Source organism: Pipistrellus hanaki, assembly GCF_964339955.1.
Source record: "Pipistrellus hanaki genome assembly, chromosome: 1".
Lineage (NCBI taxonomy): Eukaryota > Metazoa > Chordata > Mammalia > Chiroptera > Vespertilionidae > Pipistrellus > Pipistrellus hanaki.
The window spans coordinates 163,439,082-163,465,699 of NC_140503.1; the positions used below are offsets into that span (position 1 = coordinate 163,439,082).

At 40.7% G+C, this 26,618-nt stretch overlaps 1 protein-coding gene across 2 annotated transcripts in view; it reads left to right on the forward strand.

Annotated features, from left to right (window-relative positions):
• Nucleotides 1–5,935: 5,935 nt before the first annotated feature.
• ANTXR2 (ANTXR cell adhesion molecule 2) overlaps nucleotides 5,936–26,618 on the forward strand; it is a 127,267-nt gene continuing 106,584 nt past the window's right edge. Inside the window, exons 1-7 of one of the 2 annotated variants that reach the window (XM_084882814.1) lie at nucleotides 5,936–6,818; nucleotides 7,715–7,786; nucleotides 9,865–9,936; nucleotides 24,493–24,574; nucleotides 25,049–25,156; nucleotides 25,291–25,359; nucleotides 26,112–26,192. In XM_084882814.1, coding sequence (XP_084738940.1) covers nucleotides 6,664–6,818; nucleotides 7,715–7,786; nucleotides 9,865–9,936; nucleotides 24,493–24,574; nucleotides 25,049–25,156; nucleotides 25,291–25,359; nucleotides 26,112–26,192 — 639 coding nt within the window. In that variant the 5' untranslated portion in view covers nucleotides 5,936–6,663. The remainder of the gene's footprint in view (nucleotides 6,819–7,714; nucleotides 7,787–9,864; nucleotides 9,937–24,492; nucleotides 24,575–25,048; nucleotides 25,157–25,290; nucleotides 25,360–26,111; nucleotides 26,193–26,618) is intronic. The other variant, XM_084882813.1, reaches the window with a different exon arrangement.

Here is a 26,618-nt window from a genome sequence, read left to right on the forward strand (position 1 = left end):
GATACATAGTAGGTACCAAATATTTGTTAAATAAAAGCCAGTAAAGAAATAATTAAATAAAATTGAACAAGAAGTCCATGGGAGCTCTGCAGGTGGAAGAAGGCCTCGAGAACACTTTTAGTCATTAGGTGTCAACCTCAAGCTGCTCTACTAGTAAATATGTAAAACCAGGTTTAACAGCTTTTCCTATTCAGTAGCATATATATTTTTTTAATGAGGTGATAAATTCTAACATTTATTAACGAAAAACAAAAAAACAACAACAACATCGAAACCTGTAAAGAATTTTTGTGAGTTTATTTGAGCCAAACTGTCGACAGATGCCGTGAAGTAGAACCTCAACGGATTGAGATAATGCTTTGGAGAACGCAGGGTTACATCTATATCTATACATTGCAATCAAAGGAAAGGGAAGTAGGTGAGTTACATGAAATTCATTGGTGATAGATTAGGGAGGTGGGACAGAGCAAAGTGGGGAAACCTCTGGGATAGGGTAAAAGGTGAAATGATGGACATGTGCTTCTTTTACAGAGATGGATATGGGATACTTTAACAGTTGACAATTAACTTGATAACAATAACAATGAGGGAATGTCTCTAAGCTATTTGTTGTGCCCTGAGGGGTCAGGGGTAAAAAGGAAGTTACCCAGACATTTTAGAGGCAAAAAGACAAATGGGCTCAGTAAAGAAATTCTAAGTTGATCTTTGTCAGGTGAAATACTGGTCTAGGACATGACTACCCACCATAACATGTTTGTAGTTAGATATTTAATTTTCAAACCATTGAGAAAGAAAAGAGCTACATGCTAACCTGACAAGCTCAGGAAAGGCCTGCATGACAGTCTTGCAAACTCAGGAGACCTAAAATAACCACAAAAGATCGTTTGAAAATTAAATATCTAACTACAAACTGGTTATAGTGGGTAGTCATGTCCCAGATATTTCACCTGACAAACATCAATTTAGATCTCCTTTACTGAGCCCATCTGCCTTTCCTGCCTCTAAGATAACATATCTATGAGATGTCTGGGTAACTTGTAACTTCCTTTTTGCACCGGACCCCTCAGGGCACAACAAATGGCCTCCAGACATTCCTTCATTGTTATTGTTATCAAGTTAATTGTCAGCTGTTAATTACCTTAGAGTATCCTATATCTATCTCTGTAAAAGAAGCTCATGTCCATCATTTCACCTTTTACCCTATCCCAGAGGTTTCCCTCTTTGCTCTGTCCCACCTCCCTAATCTATCACCAATGAATTTCATGCAACTCACCTACCTCCCTTTCCTTTGAATGCAATGTATAAATATAGAAATGTAACCCTGCATTCTCTGGGGCATTATCTCAATCCGTTGAGGTTCTGCTTCCAGGCATATGTCAACAGTTTGGCTCATATAAACTCACAATTCTTTACAGGTTTCAATTCCCCCACCCCCCCACCCCCGTTAACACCATCTTTTGTGGTTACTTTAGGTCTCTGAGTTTGCAAGACTGCCACACAGGCCTCCCCTGAGCTTTGTCAGGTTAGCATGTGGCTCTTTTCGTTCACACATTGAATTTGAAGTTTGGTTTAATAAGAATAATTTTCAGAGTAGGGCCTTGTATGGATTGTGAAGCAAAATACTTTAGCAGAAATCTAGATAATTTGATAAAAAATATTTTAGATTTATTTATCTAAATAATTCAGTCTAGCCGCATCGCTCTCTTCCTCTCTGCTTTCCCTCTCTATCCCCTTTTGTTTTTTCTCTCTCTCTGCTTAAAAACCTGCATTCCCCATCCCATTCTTGATTTAAAACTGAAAGTTAAACTCAGTTCCAGAATGTCTGCTATGGTGCAAATGTAACTTTGGAACCTTAACCTGGCTAGTGGCTAGCTGTTGCAATGCCCCAGTCTTCACACCTGGTAGAGGAGATGAGAGGGTGTTGCTATTGTTACTGCTCCTTCCTTGTGGTTTGGTGAGATCCCAAGTCTGCCCTCATTATTGTTTGGGAATTTGGAGGCTCAACAGCCTCTTTCACCAAGGACTATTTCAAGACTGCCCCAGTTTTAGCCCTGAGAGTCCCCTGTCCCTAGACACCCCTCACCTGGAACAGATCAGGACAGTAACTAATGCATTTCCCATTGATTTTTATTAGGTGAAAGTGATTCTGATAATTATATAATTATTGATTAATTATTGGTCTGTGCCAGGAGAGGCCACGTCCCTGCTTGGTCACTCCCACCAATGAATAACATGAAAAGAGTTTCAGAACTCGGCTGAACTAATTACCCAAACAAACAAAAGAATGGTGACAAACTTCAGTATATCCATCACCTCTACTGGCTTTGTCCTCAGGAAAGAGGAACTGAGTTGGGAGGACTTGACTAGGGCTGGGGAATTGGAGAAAGGACAAATTTTAAGGTATTCTGTTTTATTTTGGGACTAAAAGAAGATAGTTTCTGAGATCAGTTTGTGGAGTCCCAGAAGATGAGCAAAGAGTCTAGAAGCTAGGGGAAAAGAAAGCCAATAAATGTGGTTTACAATTCTTCATCATGAGGATATGTTGCTGGCAGATAGTCATTATTCAATGCAGCTGGTCCTGAGGTCAGCCCTGGAGTCTCATGTTTATCTGGTTTTGCTGCTTTTCTGGGCCTAGAGCTGAAATACAACTGAGGCCTAGTTGCTAGGGAAGAAAGGTCACACTGCAGATGAGATCCCATCTTAGTGACCTTTTGTACTTGGCCCATTGTCCTTGCTCTGCTCATATCTGCCTACTTGATTACCATAGCCCCATCAATACCTTCCCTGACCCATCAATTAAGAAGTGGTGGGTCACCAAAACCGGTTTGGCTCAGTGGATAGAGCGTCGGCCTGTGGACTGAAGGGTCCCAGGTTTGATTCAGGTCAAGGGCATGTACCTTGGTTGCGGGTACATTCCCAGTAGGAGGTATGCAGGAGGCAGCTGATCAATGTTTCTCTCTCATCAATGTTTCTAACTCTCTATCCCTCTCTCTTCCTCTCTGTAAAAGATCAATAAAATATATATTAAAAAAAAAAAAAAAGAAGAAGTGGTGAGTCTAGTGAATGGTACTAGAATTTCCATCTCCAAGTGGCAGATATTTTGAAACTGAGGGTCAATCTGTATTTACTGAAGCTCTTATCCATTCATTTTTCTCGGTTTAGCTGCTGTAGGATGATATAATCTCCTAACTGGTCTCCCTCCTTTCATTCTTGTTCCTACAAGTCCATTGTATCCTATCAACGTGAATAATCTTTGAAAAGCATAGATTTTATTACTTTACCCCCTATCCCACCTTCTGGGTTGAAATTATCTACTGGGTTCTCATCACACCTAATATAAAATATTGGAAATCTTTATCACAGTTTTGTAAAATGTGGCCTCTGCCTACCTCTCTTACTTCACCTTACCCATGCAGATCCAGCCACATGATCATCTTTCTGCTTCTTGAATGTGCTAAGGTAATGCCTATGGAGAGTTGCAGGAGCTGGGAATGTGTTCTCTTTCAGCTTCTGGAATAACTGCCTTCTTTTGGTTCATCATCTAGTCAATTATTCTCTATTATATTAAACTAGAGGCCCAGTGCATGAAATTTGAGGGGTGTGTGTCCCTCAGCCCACCCTGCACTCTCTCCAATCTGGGACCCCCTCGAGGGATGTCCAACTGCCTGTTTAGGCCTGATCCCATGGGGTTAAATGGGATCTCACAATCCAGGACTGTTGGATCCCAACTGCTCATCTGCCTGCCTTCCTGATTGCCCCTAACCACTCCCCTGCCAGCCTGATTGATGCCTAACTGTTCCCCTACCAGCCAGTTTGCCCCCAACTGCTGTCCCCTGCAGGCCTGGTCACCCCTAACTGCTCTCCACTGCAGGCCTGGGTCCTCCCTAACTTCCCTCTTCTGCTGGCCTGGTAACCCCTAACTGCCCTCCACTGCAGGCTTGGTCACTCCTAACTGCCCTTTCCTACAGGCCTGCCCTCCCTCCCAAATGCCCTCCCTTTCAGGCCTGGTCCCCTGCAATTGCCCTTCCCTGCAGGTCTGGTCATCCCCAACTCCCCTCCCCTGCCTGCTTGGTCACCACCACCTGCCCTCCCCCCAGACTTGATTGCCCACAACTGCCCTCCCTTGCAGGCCTAGTCCCTCCCAACTTCCTTCCCCTGCTAACTATCTTGTGTCCACATTGGGGCAGCCATTTTTGAACACATGGGGGCAGCCATCTTTTGTGTTGTAGTGATGGTCAATCTGCATATTACTCTTTTATTAGATAGGATAGAGGCCTGGTGTATGGGTGGGGGCCTGCTGGTTTGCCCTAAAGGATGTTCCAGATCAGGGTGTGGGCTTCCTTGGGATATTCGAGTTTCCCTGGGTGAGGGGCCTGTGGTGGTTTGCAGGCCATCCACACCCTCCGGCAACCCAAGCGGAGGCCCTGGTATCTGGGGTTTATTTATCTTCTACAATTGAAACTTTGTAGCCTGGAGCAGAGCCAAACCTTCTGCTTGCTCCATGGCAGCAGCCATTTTGTTGGGACTTATGTACCTTCTATAATTGAGCCTTAAGCAGAGGCCTAAGCCGTCCAGGGTGTGTGGAAAGCTTGGGTTCTCCCATTGCTGGGGGCAACCCTAGCCTCCTGCTCTTTCCAGCTCCATGGCTGCCATTTCGGTTTGGATTTATGTATCTTCTATCATTGAAACTTTGTAGCCTTGAGCTTGGCTTCCTCTATTGCTGGAGAAACCCAAGCCTCCCTTCTGCTCTCTGTGGCAATAACCATCTTGGTTGGGTTAATTTGCATACTCGCTCTGATAGGCTGATGGGCATGGCTGGTGGGTGTAGCGGAGTGATGGTTAATTTGCATATTACTCTTTTATTAGATAGAACATTTTAAATCTCTGCAAACCACCTTTTAATATGGACATGTATTTATTTATTTTTGTCTGTCTTTCTTTCTTGACCAAACCTTAAGCTTGGTGAAGGCAGGTGCTTGTCACTTTGTTCTGTGCTTTAACTGTAAGTACTAATAGATAATTGATAGTAAATCTTTGTTAAAGTGACTGGTTTCTATTCTCAAAATGCTTATAAACAAATCTGGTTGTATATAAAAAATAACTTAAATGAAAAGTTGTGTACACATGAAAACAAACATAAGAGATTAGTAAAAGGCAATATGCAATTAAGTGCTATGTGAACTTTTTATCACAAAGCATTGCTTTAGTTAAAACACAAAGGAGGAGGTGACAAGTCACATTACTGTCAATCATTATAACTTTCTAAAAACTCGTTTCAACCTGGAGAAGGCAGAAGACTTAGGTTGAAGTGGTGGAAAGGAGAAAGGAGAAGGCAGGCGGGTGAGGGGGGAGAGTGTAGATAGACTATACAGAGAATTTGAATGTAGCAAACTTCAGCTCCTGCACTAGTTTGGTAAGGCAGCCTGGCTTGCCCCAAGATGACATTCTTAATATGTGGAGATTGGGGTAGATGACAGTAGAAAAAATATTTTGAAATTCCATTTTCCACTCCTAGAAGTTTCTCCCCCTTGTCCGCCCCCCCCCCCCCCCCCCCCGCAACACACACCCTTCCTTGGCGAGATGAAACTACAAAGTAGGTTTATAATAGAAAAAAAGAAGAAGTTGCCCTCCTAGGTGGAGAGTTGGGGAAGTAAAAAGAGTGTGTGTGCTTGTGGTAGCGAGGAGGTGGGGCGGAATAGTCTATCATCCTTCGCGGGGCGGCCCCCCCCCCCCCCCCCCCCCCCCCCCCCCCCCCCCCGCTTGCAACTGTTAGTCTTTGGTTTTCAATCTCAGAGAGCCAAGCTGCTGAAACAGACCAGGCCTGCAGGATCTATGGGTATGCTCAGCGTCCGCAGGACATTTGTTTTTTCTAAACTCCTCCTCTTCCCACAGTTTGGCAAGCATTAGTCATTTTCAACGAGGCAAGAGCGCACAAGTGTGCCTGTGTGGCTGGGGCTCCAGATCAGGCCCCGCCCACCCGGAGCCGGGACTTGGCCGCGCGGAGCTCTTGGCTTCGGTCGGAGTGGCCACTCCAAGCCGCTCGCCCTGGGCAGCTCAGCCTCCTCCCCTAAAGGGGACCGTCCGGCCGTCCGGGCCGAGCTCAGGGAAGAAAGTTTGCGGAGCGCGGGGGAGCCGGGGCCGCCGGAGGAGGGGAAGGAACCAGAGGACCCGGACCTCCGCTCTGAGTTTGTGCAGCCGTCCTGGGGGGCGCCTGCCCGCCGCGCACGGCAGCCGCGGGGCTCCAGGCCACCCCGAGGAATGGGACTCGGGGTCCGGTCCTAGGAGGGAGCTGGAGGCGGGTCTGGAGGCCGGTGTGGAGGCCGGGGAGGAACTTCTTCCGCGCGCTGTCGCCTGGGCCCTGATCGTCTGCAGAAACTCTCCGGATCCGCTGGGAAAGGACTGAGTGCTCTCCGCTGGGACTCGTCTGGATTCCGGCAGCAGCTGGGGCTGCGGCTGCAGAGCCTCCCTTTGTCCTCTGCGGACCTCCCTCCCTCCCCTGCGCCCTCCCTCTTCCCGGGAGTGGGTTCCGCTGCTCCAGGCGCCCTCGCAGCTCCTCGTCCTCCTGCCCCGGGGTCCTGGGTGACTCCTATCGGCCGCCGCGTCCCGGGGGGCCCCGCCAAGGGGCCGGGAGCTGCCGGAGCCCAGGCCCCCGCCGGCCGCACGATGGTGGCGGCGCGGCGGTCCCTGGCGCGCAGTCCCGGGAGCTGGCTGGTCCCGGGGCTGTGGCTGCTGGCGCTCGGCGGTCCCGGGGGGCTGATCAGCGCCCAGGAGCAGCCCAGCTGCAGAGGCGCCTTTGATCTCTACTTTGTCCTGGACAAGTGAGTGTCTGAGGGGGTGCAGTGTCTTGGGGTGCGGGTGGCCGTAGGGGGTGAGTTGTGGCTGGGAAGCCTAGAGGTGTGCGTACGCCCAGGGAGAGGGAGGAGACACCCGGGGATGGGACTACCTTGTTGCTGTTTCCGGGCCGAGGGCCAGCGCTTTGGGGGTCTTTGCTGGCTGGGGGTGGTGATAGGAGCCATCCAGAGGTGCTGGCCTCGGGGAAAGTGGGAGAGTCCCCGCTTGCCAGTCCAACAAGGGCCTCCTGGGAAATGGAAATGCGGCCCCCGGGGGTAGCCTTCTGTGCCCCTGGAACCCAGACCAGGCTGTTGGTCAGCCTCCCAGTCCTCACCCAGTCCCTCTGGCTAAAGTGTGCTTGGTTTTATCCTAGGAAATGCCTAGGGTTAACCCACCCCCCACCCAGTGTGGTTAGCATTTCCTGGGAAGTGGGCTGTGTCTGTTTTATTATTATTTTAAAAATATATTTTATTGATTTTTTACAGAGAGGATGAGAGAGGGATAGAGAGTTAGAAACATCGATGAGAGAGAATCTTCTATCAGCTGCCTCTTGCACTCCCTCCCTACCCCCTACTGGGGATGTGCCTACAACCAAGGTACATGCCCTTGTCCGGAATCGAACCCGGGACCTTTCAGTCCGCAGGCCTTCGCTCTATCCACGGAGCCAAACCAGTTTCGGCTGGGCTGCGTCTATTTTAAAGAGCCTGGGTCCTGCTCCAAACTATGAGCAGGCAGGTGGTCCCCAAAGATGGGTTGACTTTCTCAGTTCCTGTAGCGCCTGTTTCCTTACCGGTACTGTGACTTTGATTCTAGAAGCGGCCCCATGTGCGTGTTTGTTTTTCTCTGATTCGCTCTATTTCTTTCTTTTCTGTTTCTTTTCCAGGTCTTGGAGTGTGGCCAATAACTGGCTTGAAATTTACGATTTTGTCAAGCAACTGACAGAACGATTTGTGAGGTATTTCCCCCGCTTTACTTTCCTAGAGACTGGAGTGTGACATTGAGGGAAGTAGACCAACATGTAGGGTGTCCTTCCCCAACCCCCCCCCCCCTTTTTTTTTGAAACCTTTTGCAGGAAAAGCCGTCAGTGAAATGTGGATGTTAAAGAGCCTCCCCAAGTTCATTATTGCCCACAGGCTCTTATGAGGACAGACCTTCACTGGTGGAGGGCTTATGTCATCTGGAGCCCAGAAACTTGGCTCAGGCTCCGGGGAAGCATCTTCAAATGCTATTCCACATGTCTCTTCCTTTTTGAATCTTCATCTGTTATGAATTTCAGTTATGCTTTCTCATAATTTTTCACATTGATTTTTTTTATGCGAATAGTCTTCATAATATATTTTCCTTTCCACACGATTCTTAGCATTGTAAAGGTCCTCATTAAAAAAAAAAAAAGTGTTGGTAAACTTCAAATGAACATGTGTTAATAACCTACTACCAGAAAAGGCACCTGTGTGGATGTTTAAAGAAATGACTTGTGTTTACAAAATGTGTGGGTGGGGTGTATGGTGCGTTTAAAATTTAACTGTTCTGTATATGCAATAAGGCTTACTAGGAAAGACTCCTATAAAAAGCAGAACTACTATGTAATCCAGCTCACTCTCTTATTTAGAGGTAACTAGGAATTAGTGGCATCCCTACTTGAAAATGGCCCCCAGACACCAGGCCTTTGAGGCTTTTTCCCCCTCTTTCATTTTTCTTTTTTAAGGAAAAAATATGCAATGAGCAAATGCAAGTTTATCAAGATAATGGGAAGGACACAAAAAGGAGCTGTATCATTAAATATTGCTTCTTTCAGTCTCGTTAGCCCAAATGTTGTCTGCAAAACAGGCTTGGATGATCAAAACATTTTGAAAGTCATGTTGCAAGTAACTTCAACAATCTGTAGAGGCCTAGGCAATCCTTGCTTTCAGTTATTGGCAGTCATAAAGTTATCCCTATAAAAATGTATGCTTGTCCATGTTCCATCATCCGTCTCCTGTACCAGAAACCAAGTATAACACTCATTTCTGGACAATGTCAGAGATAAAACCGTCTAAGAGAGAAAAATAAACAGGGCCCTATGTCCTGAAATGTCAAAGGCAGAAGAAAGTTGTTTGTACATTTTCTGATTTAATCCAAGAGTGTGCAGAGAGTGCCACACAGGTTTTGATGGAGAGCAGTGGATCATTTCCGTACAACATTTTCAGGAAGTGAGGTTCTTATTCATTCGGTCTGCTTTGCAAGATGGACTTCTGTAATACAGTTTCTGGCTCAAGTTTGGTTTCTCCGTTACTAAGATACAGTGTAGGAAGTGAATAAAGGGTGACTACTGAAGTGAATGATTTTCAAAACATGCAGCGGACATCATTCTGCTCTTCGGTCTGTGGGTTTTAGATTCATATCTTCAGTTTGCAATCTGAGTAATTGTTGCAAAGTGTGTCTTGGAAACGAACCATTCTGTGGTGTAAATGCCTAAAGCTTAAAAGATGCAGCTCACTGGGGCAGTTGTTGACAGTTGGAAATAGGACCTTTGAGACTTAGGAAATTGAAGATGCCTGATCAAAATGGGATTTGTTGGTCTCTTTTACATTGTCCATGGCAATTAAATTACTCTTTAAGTATTCTTACTTCAGGATAACTTTTTATGAAGTTCATAATACAATTGCAATTAAGTCAAACTGGCTGCTCTCCAGCCTTCGATTGCTAGCCATAGTCTCTCTGCAGGGTTTGGTCTCCTTTAAGGAGATGGGGTAGAACATCAAGCAGTTTCTCAAAAGAATTTTTTATGGACCTAGAATTTTATCTTTCTAGTATGTCTCTTCCTAAACAGCCCCAAAGGGCATGGAGGAGTGTTTGAGAGCTGAGAAGCACTGCCTGAATCCAAAATGACTTATGCAGTTAATGTGAAGCAGCGTTAGTGTATCTACTTAGGGGGTTCCATTTAAAAGAAGCATGGACTAGTCAGTGAGACTGATTTCAAGCCTGGCTCTATATCTGTATTGTGTCAATATTTCTCTGAAACATGTTTTAACTGCCTCTCTTCTTATTTTGCAGCCCTCAGATGAGAGTATCTTTCATTGTGTTTTCTTCTCAAGCAACCATTGTTTTGCCATTAACTGGAGACAGGTTAGTGCATTATCATGTCACTGCAGGCTTTTAGCAGAGACTACTAATCTTAAACGAATGATTGATATTCCAAGTGGTGATTCAGGCCTCTCTGTGAAATCAAGCAAATGCACAGACAATGTGTTCTCTTCACTAATAGAGGGGAGAGGAGGTACGATTAATATAAAAGAGCAGATAATCTGAAAATCAGTATCATTCATATTGGCTGTGGAATGTACAATGAAACCCAGGACTTTGTCTACTTGTATATTCACTACCTCCCACCTTTTCCCTTCTCAGTTACTGTAAGTAGTTCTACATCTTTCTTGTTTAGATGTAATACATTAATCAAGTAGGAGTTTGAAGAACATTAGGGAGGAAAAGCTATGGATCTATTTGGATAATTCACTAGATTCAGCAGACAACCTGGGTCTCTGGTCTTACTCTAAGGTACACTGGTGCTGAATATGTTTACTTTAATAAAGAAACTTGCTTTATATTGTACTGAAGGCCCAGTGCACAAAATTTGTCCATGGGGGTGGGGGGTCCCTTAGCCCAGACTGCTCCTCAGGTGATGACCAACTGCTGGTGTAGGCCCAATCTCTAGGATCGGCAGTCAGACATCCCTCTCACAATCTGGGACCATTGGCTTCTAACTGCTCACCTGCCTGCCTTCCTGATCGCCTCTAACTGCCCCATCTGCTGGCCTAGTTGCCCCCAACTGAACCCCCCCGCCAGCCTGGTTGCCTCCAACTGCTCCCCCCCTGCTGGCCTGGTCACCTTTCACTGCCCCCCTCTGCTGACCTTGTCACCCCTCTCTGCCCCTCCTGTCTACCTGGTCACACCTAACTGCCCCTCTTGCAGGCCTGGTCGTCCCACGCAGCCCACTGCTCAGTCACTTGGTCACCCCTCACTAACCCCCCTGACAGCCTGGTCACCCCACACAGCCTGTTTGATCTTCTGTTCAGTTACGATGGTCACTTAGGCTTTCATATGTATAGATTAGTATATATAGATGTACATATAAAATACATCTTTATGGCTCACATTTTTATAAGACATATGCAATATATATGTATGTGTCTCTACACACAGACACATACACATACACAGACACACACACAAATATACAAATCTTTTGTAAAAGGTATGGCTTTTTCTAAGCAATTGTCACAGTATTTCATATGACCATTTCTATGTGATTTGAACACACTGTGGCAAGTTGGAAATAGTCATTGCCATATTTTAAAGAATGACTAGCTTCCATGGAATCAGTTTTGTTTACTACTCTGAGTTCTTTGTTTTTGTATCTACTTCATTTAATACAAGGTATGCAAGATACTCTTTCTCAGATCTTTTTTCTTTTCTTTTTTTACATTTTTATTTCTTTATTGATTAAGGTATTATATATTTGTCCTCACCCCCCCCCCCCCAATTACCTTTTAAACCCTTCTTGCTCAGTTCTTGTTGGACTAATTAATGAGTTAGTATTATTTTTAAATCAAATTTCTCCAAACTGTAGTTTTAGCAGGGGAGACTGATGGAGTGTGTTTTGCATATGTGGATTTCTCAGGAGTTATGTGTGAAAACAGGTTTCTTTTATCAATTATTTTTCCTTAAAAAATGTCAAAAAAGCAGAATATTTGAAAGGATTCAGGGAGAGAGCTTATATAAACTTAAAATTTATTTGTGCTTTAAGTATTACTTTTCCTGGAGAGGAAGACTGTGGAGGGGGGGCGGGGGTTTCATTTGCACCTGGGTTTCTTCAAGGCCAGAGCAGTAGCAGTCCCTTATAACCCGTAAGCAACATCTTTGTACACTCAGTGATGTGACAGTCCTTGACTCTATGGGAATAAATTTTCTTCACTGACCAACTTAATTTCCAAAGAAACAGATTTGGATCTAGCCTATCCTCTAGGAGAAAATAAAAGAATAATGGTAACATTTATGGAATGCATGTGTAGAGAAAAGCACTAAGCATAATGACAGACATATTGTAGACTCTCAGTAATTGTCACCTGTGTATGCTGTGCCAGGTGCTCTGTCAGACACTTTACATATGTGTCCTCCAGCGCTTTGTAGATGAAGTGTAATCAGTGGTCTCCAAGTTGATATTGCTTAGACATGCGCATGAAGAGCTTAAGTCATTAATGTAAATTAGAGGTTCTTCCCTTCTCTTGGTTGGATCTAATAGGGGAGAGATTGGAATGGCATAAAGAGGCTTCTATTTGAAGAGACAGCATAACGTTGTTGTTAAGAGCCACTGAACCGGTGGTATTTAGCTAAATGGCCATGGACAAGCTACTTAACCTCTTTTATTAAATATATTTTTTAAAAGTTCATTTCTAGAGAAAGAGGAAGGGAGAGGGAGAGAGACAGAATCATTGATGTGAGAGCCAAACATAGACAGGCTGCCTCCTGCCTGGGAGTCAAGCCTGCAGCCGGGCATGTGCCCTGGCCAGGAATCAAAACTGCAAACGTTCAGTGCAAGGGATGACGCCCAACCAACTGAGCCGCATTGGCCAGGACACTTAACCTCTTTATGCCTCCTTTTTCCCCCACCTATATACTGACAACAATGATGATGATGATAACAATAACTACCTTATAAGATTGTTGTAAGAATTGAAGTCAGTGAGTGAAGAGAATATATGACAGAATCTGGCACATATGCATTTAAGAGGTGAAAGTTTTGTTGTTGCCTGGAGCTAGGAAATATGGAATATTTAATGATCAGAGAAGAATTGTATTATATAAAGAGATTATTGTCATGTTCAAAAGGATTTATAATACTCCAGGCAGAATTTTAATAATGCTACTTGAAACTTATTTTGCTTGCCTATCTCTTGGGAATAAATATACATTTATTTTTATTGAATTTAACTATTTGTGGCATGTTGAATTAGTTTGAGATGACAGAAAGAACACTAAGAAGGTCTGGGTTAGAGTTCTGGTTTTGCTACTTCCTGACTTTGAGACTTGGACCAAGTATATACTTAGTGTATTACTTTTTATATGTATAAATTACAGAAATAAACTATAAGTTTTCTTAAGAGAGATGTTATGAAGATCAAAATAAGACAGTGCATAGAAAAGTACTTGCATATCACAGAATAGTCTCCAGTAAAGGATATTGTTTTCTGCTTCTAGTTATTCTTATACTAATTTTATTTAATTAAGTCAGTAACTTTTTAAATTTCTATGGTCCTCTACATTTGTATATAATAAGATCATTTTTCATCCATTACATACTTTCAAGTGTGTAGGAACAATTTACATATTTAGGTGCAAGATCACTGAACAAATATTTCCACAACTATTGTAGATCTTTGTGTCAAAGCCCAGAAATGGGTATTCCATGTATCAGCTTTCTTGATGGCGTATATCAGACTGACAAACAGATCTGCATGCATGAGCAACACAAAAGTTCAGTACAGCAGGTTTCACAATTTTGGTTCTATCACTTATAATTCTTCAGACTGTGGTGAATATGAGAAGTACCTCTTTCATGTTTCTCAGAGTGTTGCTAAATATTTTCAGTAGAGATGGAGCAAGATTGGAAGGCAGTATGTCCTTACGGTAGGGCAGCGTCTTCTGTTAGTGTTTCAGCATAACATCTAGTGCTTTGTAAATGCTCGAATAGAATCATATGCATGGCAAGAAATGACCAGTTATACATTTCATAAACTCATCACTTAGAAACTTTATTCTTTTAAACATTTCAGTTCAAAACACTTCCTTCTATTCTCTTGTCTTCATGATTTTTATCCTCCATATATCTGTTAGTCCATTTTTTCCCCATCTACCTGCATGCCTTCCTTATAAGATTTATTGAGCATGGTGGGCTCTGGGAGTAACACAAAGATGTAGAATCTAGTGTGTGTGAAAATAAAGGGCTTGCACATACACATGAATAGTTCAGGGCTGTATCACAGCATCAGGTAAGAAGAAAGTGCTGAGGGTTTTTCAATATGGAAATATCCAGCCGTTTAATATTAGAGAATTTTTAAAATATATATTTTATTGATTTTTTACAGAGAGGAAGAGAGAGGGATAGAGAGTTAGAAACATCAATGAGAGAGAATCACTGATCAGCTCCCTACTGGGGATGTGCCCACAACCAAGGTACATGCTTTTGACGGGAATTGAACCCATGACCTTTCAGTCTGCAGGCTGACGTTCTATTTACTGAGCCAAACTGGTTTTGGCAATATTAGAGAATTTAAAATAGGACTAATTTTAAAGGATATTTTTAGTTTTTGTGGTATATAATTGGGAATAGTGACTTATGCTCAGTTGTGTTTAGTATGGTCTTAATAATATAAAAGTGATTTAGTTGAAATCATTTAGTGAACAATTACTAGGTGATAGGCAGTGGGCAAAATGCTTTCCATTCATTACCTCACTTAATCCTCATATCAACTTCATGTGATACATACTATTAGTATCTCATCTTTGCAAATGAGGAAACTGAAGCTGAGAAAAGTAATGAAGCTTGTCCAAGGATACTTAGTTAATAAGTGGTGATCAGTATATCAGCCAGAATGGTATCTTAATGTATAAGGTAGATCGTGCCACTCTCATGCCGAATACAGTCTAATGGCTGCGAATAGAAGAACACACCTCCCAGTGGCCTAGAACTCCGACCTGGTTGCCTCACCCAGTCCTCTGTGACAGCATTGGATGCCATAGGCTAGCCCACTGGCCACTTTTCCATTCCCTAAAAAGGCCAAGCTTGTTTCCACATTAGGAAGTTTGCTCTTTCTCTGCCCCAGATTTTGTCCAGGACAGGTCATTCTGATCATTTTATCCCCTGTGTCACTTCCTCTGAGAGGCCTGGCTTGGCCATCAAATCTGAGGGAACCCTGACCTGCCTCCTCAGAAATTTCTCTATTTGGTTACCACTCTTTGAAATTATTCTATTAACTAATCAATTTATTTTTATCTCCATGACTCTAACATAAAGTACATGAGAGTAGAGGGGTCTTTTTTATCTTGTTCACACATATATCCAACACCTAGGACAGCATGGCACCCAGCGGATGCTCAATCAATATTTGTTGAGTGAATGGCTGTTTGCCTGACTCCAGAGCCTTAGTTATTAATTGTCCTAATGTTTTCTCTCTCTTTTAAAAATGATAAATGATGACATATTTGCCAGTTTTCTCATTCCTATTCTTATAGATCAGTTATACATATTTTCAATTCTGTTTTCTATATACTTGTCCCAAGATTTAAAAAGTTGTATTTATTTGTTCTGAACACAATTACCCATTACTTAGGGAAAAAAATATTCCTTGGCCTGACTTGTTGGAAATTAAAGAGAAGTCATTAAGTGTAGATAATATATGCATTTCTATTATTTGAGAGAATTTATTCTAATTCCTTATAATCTGGATTTAAAATGTACTTGTGACAAGATAGTCCTTTTAAGAGTTGTTCACTTACAGTTGACTCATTCATCTTGTAGGGACATATGACAGTCTCTGTAAATGTTTAGAAGGTTCCTATTAGAGTTCTCCTTTTTAGGGATTGTGTCTCGCTAAAATACTAGCACCAGAGAGCAGCGATAGGCATGTGCAAGATTAGACATTGCAGCTTTGTCCATAAGAGTGAAAAACTGTATTCAATTAAATGCTTCTAAATTGATACTGTACTTGGAGTATATACATAGAACAGATACTATATAGCCATTAAAAGAATTGAAAAATTCATATAAATTGACATGAAAATATATCTTAAGATAGATTAATTGAGAAAGGAAAGTTGCCAAACACTCTGTTAAGTATGATTTTATTTATTTATTTATTTATTTATTTATTTATTTATTTTTAATATATTGTATTGATTTTTACAGAGAGGAAGGGAGAGAGATAGAGAGCCAGAAACGTCGATGAGAGAGAAACATCGACCAGCTGCCTTCTGCACACCCCCCACCGGGGATGTGCCCGCAACCAATGTACATGCCCTTGACCAGAATCGAACCTGGGACCTTTTAGTCCGCAGACCGACACTCTACCACTGAGCCAAACCGGCTTCAGCTGATTTTATTTTTTAAAACAAGAACAAAATCTTTAAATGTGTTTTTCTAGGTTTTGGTCTGTGTGTGTGTGTGTGTGTGTGTGTGTGTGTGTGATTAGAGAAAAAAGGCTGGAAGATATGCAACAAACTGTTAACAATGTTACTGTGAGATTCAAGCGGGGAAAGTCTTTGTGTTTTAATTTCAACGCATGTAGACTATTCAACTTTATTTTGATAATAACCTGTCATGTAAAAATTAAGCAAATGCTTAAATTAAAAAAGAATTGTTACTGACATTTCCCGTAGCTAGAGATAGCTATCTTGAAATCAGAATGAACCCAGGGTTTGAAAGAGTAAGCACTAGGAATAGAGCATATCCAGCTCTTATATTGGAGGGTCCTAAAGGCTTCTTGTTAAGATGACAGCACCGGGACTACACTTTGGGTAAGCAGACACAGGAGCTATCCACGAGCTGTGTGACCTTGGACAAGTTACTCCGCCTCTTGTTGTCCAAGCCCCTTGCCCGTTAAAAGGAGCTCAGCATCCCTGCCATAGAGTGATGTTGGGACAATAAACACCTGTAATGTGTGAGAAGGCCTCCTTGATGACTGGGTGGGAAGGAGGCTCATGTGGAAATGAGATTTGGGGCTATCAGTGTACACCACTGTTATCATTTTCAGCATGCTGTGCCAGGATTATAACTGCAGTGATTTGCTCAGGGTGACACCGCTGAGTAGCTAGACCCAGAATTCCCTCCCAAGTCTAACCCCAAACGTGAACCCTTACCTGCTGCACTGCCTGAGACTCTGTGTTCCCCCTTCACAATTAGTCAGAATTTATCATAATTCAAAGACATAGTCATCCTCTGAATTCAGTCTATTATGTTGAAAACCAGTGATTTGAAGAGAGGAAGTGACTCTAGGGTTTTAAAAAACTCTAATAGGGAAGTAGTGACTCCTGTTTAGAAAAGCCAGTTTTGGCCACACACACTGTGCTAATCCTGAGGGGTCTGGGCATAAGAGCAGCTCAGCTCCTGGTCCTGGATATGCTAATATTTACTGTCAGTGAAATTCTACATCTGTTTTGTGAGTGCGTTCTAGAAAATCAAATGCACTGTTCCTCACGCCTGTGAGGCAGCCCTGGCCCTTTGAAGTGGTAGAATGCAGAGGTCTGCTTCTCATGGCCCGGAGGGCATCAATTGGGGAAATGGAATAAAAACATACAGAATGCAGTGATAAACTTCAGGTGTGATCTGTGTGTCACATGTTGGTTAGTGTAGAAAAAGCTGGAAAACAATCTTTCACAAAACCCAGATTGTGTGGAGCATTTTGTAAGCAGAGACGCTTGAGTCAAAACTGCTACCTTGGGGTCACTGGTTTGGACTGGAGCACAGGGACTTGGGCATATGTTAGCCTAGAGTGACACGTTAAATAAATAATAAGCATGTTTGTATATAAAGCGATAGCTAAACTCAGATAATAGAATATATTAGCAATGTTTGTGTTTAGGAAATAATCTTTCATTGTTTGGAAACCTTAAAACATTTTTTTTAAGTTGAAGAACAAATAAGAAAACAATTACTTTTCTGTAATTTATTATTCAGGCAGTATGTAGTATAGCAGAATATAATAACACAATTAAGTAGATAATTGGAGGAGGTATCTGTGAATGAATGAACAGGTTTCCCCATATATATATATAAAATTTCTGTCAGTCTGGTGAATATTATGGCTTATTAATGGAAGGAGACAATAAAAATAGATAAAGTTCATTGAGCACTTACTATGTATCAGACATTTTGTTAAATGCTTTATACAAAACTAGAGGCCTGATGCACAAAATTCGTGCAAGAGTAGGCCTTCCCCTGGCTGCTGTCACCAGCTTCCCTCTGGCACCTGGGACCTGGGCTTCCCTTGCAGCCCCTGCTTCATCCATGTCTGGTCTAATTAGCATATTACACTTTTATTATTATAGACTAGAAGCCCAGTGCACAAAAATCCATGCAAGGGTAGGCCCTCCTTCCCCTGGCTGCCAGCACCCTCTTCCCTCCAGCACCCAGGACTCGGACTGGCTTCTCTCTGGCCCCAGCTTTGTCAGGAAGGATGTCCAAAATGATGTCCAGTCTAATTAGCATATTATCCTTTTATGATTTAATTATAGATAGTTCAGGTAAAATACAGTGCTAAGTGGATCATTAGTAATTTTTTATACAGACTAAAATAAAATTTTGAGAATATTGCTTTGTTTCATATTCTACTCAATCTACTAAGGTTTACTTATAAAATAAAAATGTTATTATGTTATATACATGGATTATTATGATAAAATTCTCAGGTAGTGCCATGCTTTGTTTGCAGTTACCATTTATTTTAAAGACTAATAACTTCTTAAGGATATATCACAGAATCAACCTATGATATAAACACCTATACATCTATGCTTATGCCATTTTCCAGATTGGCCTTGGGTAGCATAGGTGCCTGGAGTTTTTAGCTTTTGTGGTAGATTGTTCTTTTGTGACCTCCAATGAAGCACAGAATACAAACATACATATATATGTGTAATATATAAAGTACATGGATATATAAAATACATATATTCATTTAACTATGTAATTTTAAAAAAATCTGGGCTGGCCCTATTGCTTACTTTAATCAAGATTGTGACAGACATATGAAAATGAAACTGTGCCGGTTTCAGGTCTAAGATTTAATAAGGCCTGGGCGTTTCCTTTTCTTGTGGTCTTGGAAAAGGAACCATGAGACCACGATGGTAGGAGGAAACCTCGCTGAGCCACATGCACAAGTCACTTGTAGAAGAATACAGACTCTGGTCAGCAGTCCTAGCTGGGCTCAAAGGCAACAGCCAGCATCAGCACCAGCATCAGCTTGCCAACCGTGTGATGGAGATCATTTCTGCTCTCCTAGACATTCCAGCTTCCCTGTGAAGCATAGCTGCCCATTGAATGCACAGTATTATGAGAAACAATAAAATGTGTTTATACCACCAATTTCTGGGTAGTTTATTATACAGCAATAGATAACCACAGTAGAAATTGTGGGAAGCTGAGTGACCTTGAGGAGACGGAGGGTAAAAACTGGAAGAGCAGTGACAAATGGTTATTGGAGGCTGCCACAGGGATGACCATTTTATGTTAAGGGAGTGGACAAAATCCTAGCAGCAGGGGAGTGACTGATGTCGACAAATAACACTAGCAGCTGCAACTTACTCTGCACTTATTATTATGTGCCATCACATCCTCACAATGCCCCCACAGGGTGGATATTTTCATCCCTATTGATCAACGAGGAAACAAGATAGGGCTTAGAATAAATCTCTCTTCTCTGTGGCTATATGCCATAATCTCAGAAACTATACTTCACAGTTTAAAAGAACATCCTAGTCACTCCCAAACCCCTTCTTCAGTAGGACTGACAGGCAAAACAGGTAAGGGAACGAGCATTCTAACAACATGGAAAAGTTTTTAAATGAGATTAGACTAGAGGTTCTTAGTTATTATTTCAAAAAAAAAAAAATACCCCATCCCTATTACAAAGCAATTAGAATTAAAATCTTTAGGCACATTAGAATCTTTTAATTAAGGCACAGGAGAGATATTCTAAAAAGCCTGTTCGGTGATTACAGGGCACAGCCAGGGAGGAGAGCTACACTGCACCTGTAGAGAGGTATGTGGGAACAGCCATGGTCTATGTGTGAGCTGTTCTCCCATAGGAATCACAGCGTTCATGTGGGGTGTGTGTGCAACAGATGTGTGTAGGTTGGTTGATTGAAATCTGGAAAGAGCTTTGAGATCTGGGTCATTAAGATAATGTGCATTGGAAAGTTCAAGTACTATAGAGATAAATTGTATAGTAGTAAATGCATATCCTTCAGCATAAATAGAAGGTACTTAAAATTGTGCCTTAATTCTGTTAGTTGGGAAATCTAGAACTCTCTGCCAACCCTTTTTTTTAATGCCACTCTTTGTAAAAATACATCTTTATTTTAGTTATGACATCATGAACACCTTCCACAGTTCAGAGTGTGATAGGGATGGAGGAAAGCCATTGGACGTGACACAGTGCATGGCAGCTGTTGTTGCTGTTTCCTTCCCTTCCATTCCTTCTCTTGTCTTTTTATTCTCCCCTTCCCTTTTTATGTTTTACATATATATATTTTTAATGATTTCAGACCGACGCTCTATCCACTGAGCCAAACCGGTCCCAGTTATTTTTATTGATTTCAGAGAGGAAGGGAGAGGGAGAGAGAAATAAAAATACCAGTGATGAGAGGGAATCATTGATTGGCTGTCTCCTGCAAGCCCCTACAGGGAATTGAGCCACAACCTGGGTACATGCCCTTGACAGGTAATCAAACCTGGGACCCTTCAGTCTGCAGACCGATGCTCTATCTAGTGAGTCAAACTGGCTACAGCCCCATCCCTTTTTCATCTCTTCCTTTCCTTACTCAGCAAAGAAATTTGAGAGGTAATAGAGATGGATGTGCTAATTTTATGGATTAAAAAAGGGTCAATCCTTATAGTTGATTATTGAGTTTGGTCTCCAGTTCTCATAAAACACACACACACACACACACACACACACACAACAAAACCCAAAAAACCACTGGTTAAATATACCATTTGTTTAAATTTTTCCTCTTTTCAAAAAGTATCTGAAGCTGCACAGAACATTGCAGAAAATTAACAACATGTAAAAATAAAAGTAGCCCTAACCTGTTTGGCTCAGTGGATAGCACATCTGCCTGTGGACTGAAGGGTCCCAGGTTTGATTCTGGTCAAGGGCACATGCCTGGGTTGGGGGCTAGGTCCCTGGTGGAGGGTGTGCAGGAGGCAGCCAATCAATGACTCTCATCATTGATGTTTCTATCCCTCTCTCCCTCTCTCTTCCTTTGAAAGCAATAACAAAAACGTAAAAATAAAAATAAAGTAAAGATCTTGGAAAAGAGGATGCAGCATTATGGTAACCATAGGAGCTTTGCATAATTTGTGAATGAGTAAGAAATTTACGTGGGCTTCCCAATAAGAGGAGAACGCTTACATAATGCAGTTAGCAACAAGGAGGAAGTGTGTAGGGATGACCAGAAACTTCCGCTTTGGGACCTTAGAGGTGACACTGTGTGTCGGAAAGCAGCCCACACCCTTGACTACAGTTTCATACCAAGTGGTTCCAATATTGCTGTTCCTTGTAGTTGAAGACATACCGTTAAAGCCCAGCTCAGTAAGGTTGATCTTCTAAGGTTGAGATGCTGGATTTTTAGCTGATCTTTACAACGTATCCATTTTTTTTCTATGTTGACTTTATCATTTCCTCCTTGCTTTTCACTAGAGATTTCTTTAAGTCAAAGTATAGATGAATGAGTTCTGTTTTTAGTCCGCTATGTAATTTTGCTTTTCCCCAGTTAACTGTTTACCAATAAATTTGTCACCTGCATTTGGTTCCTTGGGATTCTTTGAAGGCTTAAGGTCTGCCCTGCCTTGGTTGGCTTTCTTTTTCCTTAAAGTGGCATTTACTGATGAAGGAGAGGCTGGCAGACTAGACTGTGTTGTCTATCTGGAAGGTGGTGGGACCAGGACTCACCTGTGTTGATGGAATTGGCTATGGGCAAGGAATGCTTTTCCTCGGATGACTAGGCAGCTGCAAAAGTAATGGGGGTTTAGTGCCACCTAGACTATTCCGGTGGCAGGCATGAGTGTGGGTAGAAAAGAGAGAGATGTTCTGCCTCTTCCATGGAAATAAGCTAGCAGAGACCTATCTTCCCCAAAGACTCTGAGTCCACATTTGGCAAGTTTTATTTATGTTAGCTTAGAGTCTTCTGCTGGTGTTGTCTGGTCATCAGGGGTGATGGGGAGCTGAATCTGAACTGAATGGAGAAAACGATTTTTGCCAACCAGAATCTGTTTGGGTAAACTTGAATTTCAGTTGTCTTTTTCATTTTCTTTTTGACAGCAAACATTAATACTTAAGGACACGCTGCCACTCATTTCTGGAAAGCATCAAATATTTGTTTTATCTGTGAGACTCAGACAGAATCACTTTCAAGTTGTTGCTGTAGATACTACACATAAATATTCAGAATAAACACGTTTATAAATTATGTAATTTACTCCATCATCTGTGGAATTATGATTTTTTCCCCCCTAGGGTAGGTTGAAGAATTTATTGACACTTACTTTGTAAAAGACATTACAATGAGTGGTAAGTGCAGAGTAGGGGGATACATTATACATACCACACATGGGGGTAGCCCACTGTAAACTTGCAGTCTTCTTGAGAAGTGAAAATATTAAGTGAAATTAATATTTTATTATTTTAAAGTAGAATGTTTTTAAGAGACAGTTATTTATTGTAGTGAAAGCTAAACATTCATAAGTTTGGAGTACCATAGAAAGAGAATGTAATGAAGTTAGAGATGGGCTCACAATAGGTAGATTTTAAACCAAGTATCAAAAAAGATAGCATATGTTATTAGAGATAACTAAATCAGGAAGGAGAAAGATTAAGATCATATTTTGAAAGTTGTCTTGTGTTTTGGGGAAACTTCTTGAGAGAGAGAATTTGTTTGATAAATAACTTTCATTACAATATTAAAATATAATCAATAACTTTTAAAATGTGAGTGAGGCTCTTATGAATGACTCATTTATTAAAAGTATTTGAAACACAACACTGCAACATGACAAAATAATAAATTTTAAATTATTTTTGTCATGTGTTTTAATAGTATATGAGGTATATATAGTATATATACATATTGTGTATGGTCCCAGTAAATTCCTTGATTTTCAGATAATATGAAAACTTGAATTTCAGTTCTCTCATTTGTCATCTATCATCCTCAGTAATATAATTGCTCTTCATGTTTATTGAAAGTATTATACTTAAGTTTAATATTTCAAGACTTTTATTTAAAAAGGTATTTTTCTTTGTTTCTGTTCAAAAACTAAAATTCCCAAAGCAATATATTAAGATTCCTCTTTTGATCTTTTAAGTTTAAAAATTTAAAAATTAGTTTTAAGTTTATTTTGGGTTATTTTGCAACATTAAAGTATTTATCTCTTAAGATTCTTGAAGTGTTTTTTTCTTTTCTCCTTTTTCTTTTTAAAATAGTCTTGGGAATCTATATTAAAAAAAAAAAAACCTGAAAAATTTGTCTTCTCTTACTCCTACGCACAAAATACCTCTTACTATTATATTCATATTTTATTTCAGTGTACTCCATTGGGACAACTAATTAGTCATGATGAAAAAATCAGTCATCTATCAACCATAGAATTATGGTTCTTTCTCTTTTTAATTTATACTATTCTCCTGAATAATCCATTGTCATCCATCCATCCATCCATCCATCCATTTATTTTTTATTTGTTCATCTCCATTTATTATTTTATTTGTTCACCAAATACATATTAAATATCCACAACATTCAAGAGAATGAACTGGTGTCTGGATGGGTGAGAAGGTGCTATAAAATTGCCTACATCACGAGACTTATGACTCTGGGAGATAAAAGTAGAAAATGTTAATTTTCATAAGTAACATCATTAAGTAACACACTTTAGGAATTTGCAGATAACAAAAAAAATTTCCAACTCATAGGGTGGTGGGTGAAGTGCTTCAGAAATATTCTTTCAGTTAAGTTGACCTACTCAGTCCTTGGTGTTATTATTTATTTATTTTAATGAGGTAACATATTTTATTCCTTAGCATTTAGTAAAATAAATATGATTGAAGGTAGATATTCTCAACTCAAAATTAGTTCATGCTTAGATTTTCAAGATATTTTACATTGTTAATACTTTAATTTTTTGTAGTTAAAATAAAAATATACTATCTAATAAAAGAGTAATATGCAAATTGACCATCACTACAACACACAAGATGGCTGCCCCCATGTGGTCAAAGATGGCTGCCTCCTTGTGGACACAGATGGCCACCACAAAATGGCCAATAAGGGAGGACAATTGGGAGGGACCAAGCCTGCAAGGGAGGTCAGTTGGGGGCAATCAGGCCTGCAGGGGAGGGAAGTTGGGGAGGGAAGGCCTGTAGGAGAGGGCAGTTAGGGATGACTAGGTCAGCAGGAAAGGGCAGTTAGGGGCAAACAGGCTGGCAGGGGAACAGTTAGGCATCAATCAGGCTGGCAGGGGAGTAGTTAGGGGGTGATCAGGCTGGCAGGCAGGCTAGCAGTTGGGAGCCAACAGTCCTGGATTGTGAGAGGGATGTCCAACTGCCCAATAGGATCAGGCCTAAACAGAGTGTCAGACAACCCTCAAGGGGTCCCAGATTGGAGAGGGTACAGGCTGGGCGGAGGGACACTTCCTCTCCCCCCCACAACCCCGCACGAATTTTGTGAACTGGGCCTCTAGTTATAATATACTCATTAAAACGACAAAAAGTATGGAGAGCTATCTGCCCTCAAAGCTCATGCTCCTTCCTTTTCTTACTGAAGAAAGCTTGGTTGCAATGCTGCCATGTGTTTTGAGAAGTGCTTATTGTGATCTTTGTTTACCTTAATATTATAAAACATTATTTTCAGAGGCAAAATCAATCAAGGCTTGAAGGACTTAAAAGCTGTCACTCCAGTAGGAGAGACATTCATCCATGAAGGATTAAAAAAAGTAAGTTTTTTGACATTTATACATACGGGAGGGATTTTTTCTGATCCTGTGATGAAATAATTTATAGCTCTTAGTCAAACTGAAAGATCCCATTACATACATATCTTAGAAAAAAAAAATTAAATTTGTTTAGTTGTTTTAGGAATGAGGCTGATATAAAACATTCCTTATCATGGTATTAAGAAAATTTGGATGGTATTTTGCCTTTTAAGAATTTTTTATTTTATTTTCTCTATGGTTATAGTCGGAATAGCCAACCAAAGCTAAAAATTTATCTCATTTAAACCCAATACTAACTACTTTATAAAGTAAATATATGTATAGTTCAATAAAATATTTAACACAAATACTGTATTTTAAAAGCCAGTCCCTAATACCTTGATTTTGTCACACTTATAAATTCAGCTTGAATAGAACATGCTGGTTCAAAGTTAAGATTAAATTGTGAGTTGGATAATTATTCTTTATTTTTAGGCAAATGAACAAATTGAGAAAGCAGGGGGCTTAAAAACCTCCAGTATCATAATTGCTCTGACAGATGGCAAGTTGGAAGGTCTGGTGCCATCATATGCAGAGAAAGAGGTGAGTATTGAACTAAAACTATTCTTTCCACTCCAGTGTATTCATTGATAGCCTGATATTTGAGTAATTAACCTTTTTCTCTCTGTCTCTCTCTCTCTGTCTACCTCTGCCTCTATCTCTATTTCTCTCCATAGGCAAAATTAGCCAGGTCATTTGGGGCTAGAGTTTATTGTGTTGGTGTCCTTGACTTTGTACCAGCTCAGGTGAGTAGAGCAGATATATAAACTTTAACTTAAATCATATAATTGTCTTAAGGATAATTTATTAAATTCTTTTCACTGATGCTAAGATAATCTATAAAAATGAGCATATTCTTGTATGTCTCGATTAATAATGTCTGATCTTAACAGGTTTCATTACTGAAAAATAAAACTCAGAATTTATTGAACATTTATTTGGTTTGGAAGAACTAAGGACAAACATTGGGGTTAAAATAATATACGTACTTCTTTCTTTAACTCAACTGACAAGATTATTATTACATTCTTATTTAAGTGTTTTATTTTTATTTAAAACTAGACCCATAGGAGTTCAAGGATTTAGGAAATTTGCTTATGAGAAATCTTTAATAATTTTATTTAAAAAACATTTTTTTTCATGAAGTTTTAAGGCTTTACATATTTAATTTTTTTTTCTACTCACAAAGTGATTTTGCATTTAAATTTTTGGTTGAGTATGACTATCATAATTAGGACTCCTTTCTTTCATGACATTTACAGCTAGTGGAGCTCTGTACTGTTTTGAAATTGAAACTTGAGGCCAATGTAAAGCTGATCTCAGTTCATTTCATTGTGATGCATTTAGAGTATCCCTAGTGCTGTTTCTGACAGGCTGCAGGAGGGGATAAATCCTGTGGTGTAATTCGTCAGAAGAACATAATTAAAATGTAATGAAGTTTATAAAATGTTATATGTCTCAACCACCTCTTAATTAAATTTTTCTCCTCTTTCTAAAGCTCGAAAGAATTGCTGATTCCAAGGACCAAGTTTTTCCTGTCAAAGGTGGATTTCATGCTCTTAAAGGAATAATTAATTCTGTGAGTATATCTCTGGGGGCAGGAAAGGCTCATAATTTTAGATCCATTTTAAACTGTAAGAAGTAATCGTGATAGCCAGTTCAGGTGGTCATTATCTGGAAGAAAGAGATTAAGGAGGAAGTTTGTTCGGTATTGCAAGCACCATGTAATTCTAAAGATCTAGATTTTGTTTGTCAGATTTGGTATTAATTTTTGCAAATTGAACTCTGTGAAGATTAGGTTTGTGATTTCAAGTTTAAGATTTTCATAAACAATCTTAGACACTTCTACCCTTTGAGCATGGCGTTCCTCAGCATCTTGATAGCTGGAGAGTTTTATAGAGCTTTATAGAAGCAATGTCAAATAAAAATTTGGATTGGAATGTGTGATTACTCTCTTTCCAATATGGTATTTCCTAGCTATCAGTCAGGCAACTTGAACCACCGG